Source organism: Lepidochelys kempii, chromosome 6 (genome assembly GCF_965140285.1).
Source record: "Lepidochelys kempii isolate rLepKem1 chromosome 6, rLepKem1.hap1, whole genome shotgun sequence".
In the NCBI taxonomy this organism is placed as follows: domain Eukaryota; kingdom Metazoa; phylum Chordata; order Testudines; family Cheloniidae; genus Lepidochelys; species Lepidochelys kempii.
The window spans coordinates 58681985-58691092 of NC_136385.1; the positions used below are offsets into that span (position 1 = coordinate 58681985).

At 46.9% G+C, this 9108-nt stretch overlaps 1 protein-coding gene across 6 annotated transcripts in view; it reads left to right on the forward strand.

Annotated features, from left to right (window-relative positions):
- CD82 (CD82 molecule) overlaps positions 1 to 8894 on the forward strand; it is a 63662-nt gene extending 54768 nt beyond the window's left edge. For all 6 annotated transcript variants that reach the window (XM_073348069.1, XM_073348068.2, XM_073348070.2 and 3 more), the window contains 3 exons: positions 3779 to 3967; positions 5711 to 5794; positions 6340 to 8894. In XM_073348069.1, coding sequence (XP_073204170.1) covers positions 3779 to 3967; positions 5711 to 5794; positions 6340 to 6414 — 348 coding nt within the window. In that variant the 3' untranslated portion in view covers positions 6415 to 8894. The remainder of the gene's footprint in view (positions 1 to 3778; positions 3968 to 5710; positions 5795 to 6339) is intronic.
- The last annotated feature ends 214 nt before the right edge of the window (positions 8895 to 9108 follow it).

Sequence of the window (9108 nt, forward strand, 5' to 3'; positions counted from 1 at the left end):
ACTCTAGCAACCCCTTCTCTTGACTGCCTCTCAGCCTGTCTCATGGCCCCCACTCTTCCAGTCCTATGCACCCCCCTTCAGTGATGCCCTCCAGCCTCCTTGCCAGTGGATTTCAGGAATCCCTTCCCTAGCCAGTTGCCCTGTGTCTTGAATTTCTCTGCTCACAGATTCAGAGGTCAGAAGGGACCATTGTGATCCTCTAGTCTGACCTCTTGTGTAATACAGACCACAGAACTTCCCCAAAGTAATGGCTAGAGCAGAGCTTTTAGAAAAACATTCTATCTTAATTTTAAAAATGGCTGGTGATGGCGAATCGACTTTGATCCTGGGTAAATTGTTCCAGTGGTTAATTACTCTCCCTGTTAAACATTTCTTACAGTCTGGCCCTGTGGCTCTCGCCTGGCATTGCTCTCACCATGCTAGTCTCCAGCTGCAGCACTTGGCTCGTGCACTAGGAAGCTGTTACTGGAAAGGACTGTTCCTTGTTCTCATTCGTGTTTGTAGAACTGTGCCTGTTGAGGAGGGGAACTGCACTGGGCCCTGCCATCTGGCCAAGCAGCACAACCAGCTGTATAGGGTTTGAGTGCCTACCTGCTGAGAGGCCATCTTGGCTGCTGTTCTCAGGCAAGGCCCTGCAGCTGCTGGAGCCAAAGGGGTAGGGGTGGAGAGTGGGTACTGCATCGTAGGTAGGACAATGGGGATTTGAGCCTTACTCTCCAGAGGCACCCCACCCCCACTACTTTGCACTCCTTTACCCCAGCACCAAGCCATGCATTCATACTCCACTGACTCCTTTTGCTGGGATTAATTTCTTTGGTAGTGCACTAATCTGAAGGTTTAATGCCAGGCAGCCAAGCTGAATCTGTTGCCCTACTCCCTAGGGTGTAGTATCTTATCTGCAGGTGCCAGCATTGCTGGGAGCCTGCCAGCTGCCCATGGTATTCTGCTCTTGGCATCAAGGTCACTGCCTGAACAGCTGGTGGGGAAAGTGAATGTCCTGGTTCAGCATTTGGGCATGCCAGAGTCATGTTTACCTAGCTCCAGTACTGTGATGGGAGCTTTGCAGGCAAACCGGAGAATAAGGGCCCTGCCTTTGAGAGCTTACAATCTAGCCAGGATAAATGGATGCAATAAAAACAAGGGACACTCTAGTACCATGGCTCTTGTTTGTTTCAATGTCTATGCTTTCTGGAAAGAGCATACTCTAAGAGGTTTGGCTGGGAGAGTGGAGGCATGTCCAGACCAAGTCAGAGGGGGGGTTTCAGGCATAGAGGGGAAGGCGATAGGACAGAGAGCAGGACAAAAAGAGAAAAGGATAAGCTTGAGCATGTTGTGGCAAGAGGGGCAGTGAATTGGAATGCACGGGCTCCCCCAGCAGCTCAAATGGGGCAGTGTTGTATTCTCAAAGCATAAATGTGAAGACCAAGTACTCCTGACTCCAGGTGTCTAAATCAGCCTCTTAACATTTCAGTTTTCATCCTACCTATTGGGGATTAAAACTCCCACGCACCAAAAAGCACTTCACATGGTCTATGGGGCAGATGGGGATGGAGAGCCGCATTGTGTAGGTTTCTATTGGGATGCTAAAGGAAAAATCCAAGCCACAATCTGCCATCATAGTCTTGCCTCTTTGACCGCCTTACAGACAACTGACTGGGCCATGGAGTTGGAGTCCCCTGTCCTCCTCAGAATCCATTTCAGCAGCAGGGAAGCTTGCATCCCCAAAGTCTGTGCTGGGGATAAACAGGAGTCTAGTGTCTGGGATCCAATGCTGTTCATCAGCACTAGAGTCCCTGTGTGACCATGGGAGGGTGTGTGGCACAGTGGGTACTGTGTCTGGAGCATCTCTGGAATATCGCATCATTGCACAGCTTGCTCAAGCTGTCCAGACTCCCAATCTCCTTGCATTAGAGTTAGCTCTTCCTGGAGACTGTTAGTGGAATTAAATGTTCCAATTCAAGTCTTAAATATCAGATGCTGTCTCTAAACTGGAGTCTTTTAATTGTTGAAGCACCAGCTCTGGCATTTTCAGGACTCTCCACTTCATTAAATTGTCGCCTTGTTTAATAAATCCAGTTTAAGCCGGAGGACTTGCTAGTAGGCCAAGCATCTGAATCCCTCCCTGGCTTCCACCTGGTGAGCTTCTGGTAACCTTTTTGCTCCGATATTATGGTGGAAGCACTTGGTGACTGAATGATGGGTGTTGTGTATAAGACAGCCGGCTAGACCATAAATTCTGATTTACGTGGCCTTGGGTAGACCTCATGGGGGAATATGCTTCCCACTGAAGCCATCAGCTTTCCATGTGTAGATGGAGGAAGATAATTGTCTGGCCCCTGGGATCTTTTTGCAGATGAGACAAAATTTCTCCCAGTCTTGTCTCTTCTTCACCACCCCATTAGCCTACGCATTCTGTTTTGAAACAGCTGACTCAAGCTGTTTCCATGCATCTGAGGAAGTGGGTTTTTTACCCACAAAAGCTTATGTCCAAATAAATGTTAGTCTTTAAGGTGCCACTGGACTCCTCATTGTTTGTTGGTTTTTTTTCTCCCCCAAACTGATGACTAGGGTGGGTCCGAAGTTTTGGGTAGACATGGTAGCAGGTGGGCTCCATCTTGTGGTGGCCAGCTGTTACTGTAGCACTTAAATTTCAGGGGCTGAAGATCTGGGCAGAAGAGGATGAACCTTGCATTGATAGAACTTTTTTGCAAGTTAACTTTAAGGTTGCTACTTTGCATGTTCTCCAAAATGTTCTGGTTTCTTACAACCACGACATCTAATATTATGGAAATGGTACACTTAAGGAGAAGATCAAGTAAATATTCAGAGTACAATCTCAAGTAAAAACATGTAAAAATACTGCTTAACTATGTCCCCTACGTGGTCTACAGATTTGATTCTGGGAAGGGATTACCTTGCCAACATAAAGGCCACAAAGTCTCTCCAGCTCACCATGCATGCCTTCTGCCATCCTCCCGCTCTCACCCATTATTCGCCAGAAACATCGCCATCTTGCCCTGCCTCGTTTTGTAGTAGCACCCTTGCATTCAGCACCATGGTTTTGTAATGAGCTGGGGGTAAGAGGGGAGAGCCTCTTTTAAAAACTACAGGGGAAACTAGTGAAGACCTGAGTTAGACACAATCTTGTGTGACTCTATATCAGTGTGAGAGGGTTTTGGTTTTGGTTTTTTTAAGGACCGGTGGGGGGGGAGATGGGTGAGGTAGAACACACTTCTGATACTATCACTCATAAAGTGACAGTACCAGAATGCCTTATCAGTGTGTGTATAGAAACATGACTTGAGTACAAGTCATATGGTCTATGGACCTCTAAATGTCTGCCTATGCCTTCTTCCTAGAGGTGAGGCTCATATGCTCCAACACACTAGCTGCTCTGCTTGCTGGTTCTTGTAGTCTGTGTCTTACACTTCTGGATTGAAGATGGGACGCTGCAATTTCCTCTCTTTTAAGCACATTAGGTGTGGCCCTCTAACTCATGGGTAGCTGCCAAAATGGCCCTCACGCAGGTAAAGTTTGGATTGGTGCCTCTGTTCTAAATGGTTACCCCATGCACACATACTTCTGATATGACCTGGGATGCTAGAGGCATGTTATTGTTATGGAGAAGAAATCAAAATCCAGCCCTTGCACTTCCCATTTTGTTTCCTACCTGCAGTAGATATTGCATGGAGAAAGCCTGTCCCTACCCACTGTCAGCCCCTCCCTCTCTTTTACCAGCCAAAATATCTAAATGAGAATACTTTGTCTTTGCTCTTAGCTCACTTGCTGTGGCTGGATTGGGCCACAGAACTGGACGGAAAATGAGATCCTCCTGAACACAAGCCTGACTTCCTACCCCTGCTCCTGCTCCAATGTCTCAGCTGACGGTCAGCATAAAAGTGGCTTCTGTGACTATGTTCCTAATAATAGGACTGTGTCAGTTGCTGACTGGCCTGTTTATACAAAGGTGAGTCTGAGCCTCATGGGACCTGTATGGGAAGTATCCATTGTGTGATTCCCTGGTAGTATTCTAAAAGAAGCTAGAGACAGAAAACTATTATTGAGGTCATCTTGTCCTTAGAGCCCTGGAGACACTGCAGAGCCCTTCTAGGATACATTTTCAAGGGCTTGGCTCTGAAATGTCCTAAGCAATGGGGCTTCCACCCCTTCTCTGCTGATGCTGCTCTACAGCCTGATAAATCTCACTGTCAGGAAAGTCCGTGTCATTCCATGTTTCAGAAGGAGAAACAGGAGCTGTTCCCTTTCCCGAAGGACATAAGAATGGCCACACAGGGTAAGACCAGTGGTCCATCTGGTCTCCGAAAGTGGCCAGTAGCAGAGCTTCCGGGGGAGTATAGAGAACAGGACAATTGGAGTGATCTATCCACTGTCTTCGTCTTCCACCTTCTGGCAGCCAGAGGTTTAGGGCTCCCCTGAGCATGGGGATTATATCCCTAACCATCTTTGGCTAGTAGGTCCATCCATGACTATCTTCCATGCACTTATCTAGTTCTTTTTTGAACCCTGTCATACTTTTGGCCATTGCAGCATCCCATGGCAATGACTTCCAGAGGTTAATTGTGTGTAGTGTAGGGAAAACTACTTCCTCTTGTTGGTATTTAACCTGCTGCCTATTAATTTCATTGGGTGACCCCCTGGCCCTTGCATTATGTGAAGGGGTAAATAACACTTCCTTCTTCACTTTCTCTGCACCTTGATGATTTCATAGACCTCGATCATTCTTTTCTAAGATGAACAGACCCACTCTGTTTCCTCATATAGAAGCTGTTCCACACCCCAGTCATTTTTTTTGCCATTCTCTGTACTTTTGCCAATTCTAATATCTGTGCTGAAATGAGGCAACCAGAACTGGACACAGTATTCAAGGCATGGGTATACCATGAATTTATATAATGGCATTAATATTTTCTATCTTGTCTATCACTTTCCTAATAGTTTTTAACGTTCTGTTAGCCTTTTTGACCACTGCTATGTATTGAGCTGAAGTTTTCAGAGAATTATCCATGGTTCTCTTAAGATCTTTGAGTGGTAATAGCTGACTTAGAACCCATCACTATGTGTATAGCTGGGATTTTTTTTCCAATGTGCATTATTTTGCACTTATCAGTGTTGAATTTCATATGTCCATTTGTTTCCCAGTCACCCAGTTTCATGAGATTGCCCCTGTAACTCTTCCCAGTCAGCTATGGACTTAATTATCTTGAATAATTTTGTATCCTCTGCAAACTTTACCACTTCACTGTTCACCCCCTTTTCCGTCCCATTGAATTGAATTAATATGTTGAACTGCACAGGTCCAAGTACAGATTCTTGGGGGACCCTGCTGTTTATCCCTCTCCATTGTGAAACTGACCATTTATTCCTACTGTTTCCTATCTTTTAACCAGTTACTGATCTATGAGATGACCTTCTCTCCTGTCCCATAACTACTTAATTTTCCTTAAGAACCTATGAGGGACCTTATTATCAAAAGCTTTCTGAAAATCCAAATATACTGTATCAGCTGCAACACCCTTTTGCCCATATTTGTTGACCCTCTGGTGGAATTCTGGTAGCTTGGTGAGGCATGACTTCCCTTTACAAAAGCTGCTTTGACTCTTCCCCAACAAATCATATTTATCTGTGTCTGATAATTCTGTTGCACCCTTCAGATGTTTATAGACTCTTACTCTACTTCTTTCCTTCCTAGGGCTGCATGAAGAATGTGCAGAGCTGGTTACAGGACAACCTTGGCATCATCCTTGGAGTCTGTACAGGTGTTGCTGTCATTGAGGTGAGTCTCCACTACCCCTGCACTCTCTAACCTAAACATTGGGCCACTTCTTCAGGTTCTGGGGACCTGGCCAGGGTGGGACCACAGCTCTGATGCTCCCTGTGATGGGTTCAAAGCTCCAACAGCCAATGAGAGGACCCTTCAAACAGAATGTTCAGTATCCGTAGGTTACGGATTGGAAGGTGAATCTGTCCAAGTACTAGCGGCTGTTCTGGGAGTGTCTCTTGTCCATGGTCTTGCCAGCGTATCTGGTAGCTGGGAATCCATTGTGTCCATAACTAAGAAGAATGTGGGTAACTAGTCTCAATTAGTGAAATCCGAGTGATATCTGTATGAAAGGCTAAACCAGAGTAACAAAGATTTTAAGACACCTCTTTATGCAGCACAGTGCTGTGTCCTCATGCTGGCTGTTAACAGCCCATTGTGGCAGCAGGACCAGCTGTCTGCCTGTCTTGCACTCTGATCCCAGTTATCCCAAAATGCTTGCTTTTCCTGTTGACCCTGCCTGTTTTCTGACACTTTTTTTCCCAATGCCTGTTTTCCAGCTGTTGGGGATAGTGCTGGCCATTTCACTCTGCAAGAACATACACAGAGAAGAATACAGCAAAGTACCCAAGTAATGAGTCTTCTGATCCTAGAGCTACCCCACCGCAGAGATGCAAACAGAACATTCCTGCCTCATCCCCCTCACACTGACCATTACTCCAGTGAGATCCCATTTCTCTCAAAACACTGAGGAACTGTAGTGGCACAATACAATATGACTCTTCTGGTGATCAGAGCCCTGGGCAGCCCCTCTCCTGTCTCTGGATAGTTCCTACTCTGTGAAGCAGGCCATTTCTCTATCTTGCATCATATGATCTGATCAACCTGGGAGGGCACGAAGTTTTTACTGCTAACTCCATGTTTAACAGTCTCCTTCCCATCTTCATTCCCTTCCAGTCGATCAGGCCAACAATAGAATAATCCTCCTCCCCATGCCACCTCTGTTCACCATGTGAGCTGGGAATCCAATGAACCAGCAAGAAGACTGAGGGCTTGGCCTACTGGTGGTGGTGATGGGTAACCCGTTGTAGTACATTGTGGGTGAAAGAATGCTTCCCTTCCAATTAGCTTCACTTTGTCTTCTCCCTGCCCTTACCCCCATCCAACTCAGACTGAATCTGAGCATACAAGGTTCTAGACAGACACCCCTGGCTCCCCAAAATCATTCCTCCCTTTTTTTTTTTTTTTTTTTTTTTTTTTTTGGAGTAAACCAAATGCTGCCTTCCATGTAGCTCCCTTCTCCTTCGATTAGAAGCCTCCTGGAAGGAGCCAACCCCACCTGTTCCAAGTGTGGACCATCCAGCAGCTTGTGATGTTATTGCTGAGCTGCTCTTGGAACACAGGGAGATGGGTCTTGGGCTTTGCTAATTACATAGCCCCTTCTTCCATCCCTAGTCCTCCCTTTCACTGGCTCCCTGTTGGCTCAGTGGCACTTCAGAGACTGACTAGCACAGGTGTCTGTGGGCTCAGCCCTGACTGGCTCTGCTGGGCATGTTCTTAGGTTGCCAACTTTTATAGAGGTGATGACTGACTATTTTTCCAGTATGAAATCTACGATTTTTAATACTGTGGTTTTTTAATTATGATAAGACAGAAGCATCTGTATCTCAATTGCTGGCCAGGGAGGGATGGCTGTCATGGGGTACAGGGAGGAGTTTGTCCGTGTTTGGATTGCTAACTAAGTGCCTTGGGGCCTGGAATCACTCTCACTGGTATCTGGATCATGGGCTTTAAGGGGAGTTGCTACAGTGGGTATCCTAATAGCTGGCTCCACACAACCGCTGATGGTTGGATTGCTGGCTCTATTCTAGGTGAGGAAATGGGGTGGCTTGGTGCCTGGACGTCTGGTTGTGTATGCAGTGACAAGGTCGCTGCTGACTGAGACCTGGGGAAGAAGGGGAGTTACTGCTTACAATATTCAGAGTACTAGCTTCCATTCACCCTCCTCTTTAGGCCCCGCATCAAAACTCCTGAAACAGACAGCTTGTGACTGCAGCTCTAGTCTTGCCTACTGACCTTTGCCTTTTGCCTTCTTGGAAACCCAAATGAGGTTGGGGTGTTCACGCTCATGGCGCATGTGCTGCCCAATTTTGGGGATCATAAAGGGACAAGTGACACCTACCAACCTTGGACATGTTGGCATCTCTATAACAAAGGGAAATGGATCTGGTGATTGTGCTGACTGTGGCCAGCAGCAAGGGGCAGCTCTAATGTACCTTGGGTGAAGAAATCCACCCCCCCGCACCCCGAAAGGAGCTGTCCTGGGGTCCCTAATCTCTCACTGGCATAGGAGGCTTGGGGGAGGGATGCTCTTGCAGTGGTGGATGGAAGTCCTTGCCCTTGCAAGGGAAGGTGTGGGCTACTTTACTTGGCCTGTGGAGGCATTTCTAGCTATGGAATGTGATCCTGGTCTTGGGTACAGGGGCCTGGTGGGTGAGTCTGCCTTCAATAGCAAGCATGAAGCCCTATGCACTGGCTCTCCAGGCATAGTCTCCAGTTCCAACTAAAGGGGTAGGCTGGCTGGCTAGCTACTCCTCCCTTGGCAGAGGGTAAAGAAGTGCAGAAGCCTCCAGGGAATTGGTAGTCTCAGCAGTGGGCCAAGGACTGAATGGTCCGTGGAGACTGCACTTCCCTTTCGCCCCAGATGCCATCCCTCCAGGGAAAGCTAAATCTATGTAGACTGGCAGCACTGGGGAACGTTGCTATTGCATTTCTAAGGTGATTTGAGTCTGTCTTTCCTGAATCCCCTCCTCTTTGTACAGATCCCTCCAGCCTGATGCTTACAGGGGTGGCACTTTTTTATTGCTCTGAAGTGAAGCTAACATCCCCCCCCCCATCTCTTGTAGTAACTAGAGGCTTGTACCCTAAGGTGGTTTATTTGTTGGCATCTGAACTGGAGAACAAGAGCCATATGCTGAGCAGAAAGGAAGTGGAGCCCCTGCTGAGCTTTTCTTTGTCTTTTAGGGACCTCTTCCTACTGGAAGAAACGCATGTACAGATCTAAAACATAGAGCGTATTTCTGCAATAAAGAGATTTACTTAAAAAACACCACAACCCAACCCTTGTGCACTGCAATATTTGCTCTGTCCTTTCTCCTTTTGTATAAGAATCTCCTTGTGATGGTCACACCACAAGGGGGCTTGGTCATATGGTAAGAAGCACCTGGAATTGACATCTTAATAGGGCAACAGGGGCTGCCAGCAAGGCCTGCCTGTGAGATTCCTGGTGTGGTATTGTGGAAACCTCTCCTCCCACAGTTTGGAGCTTT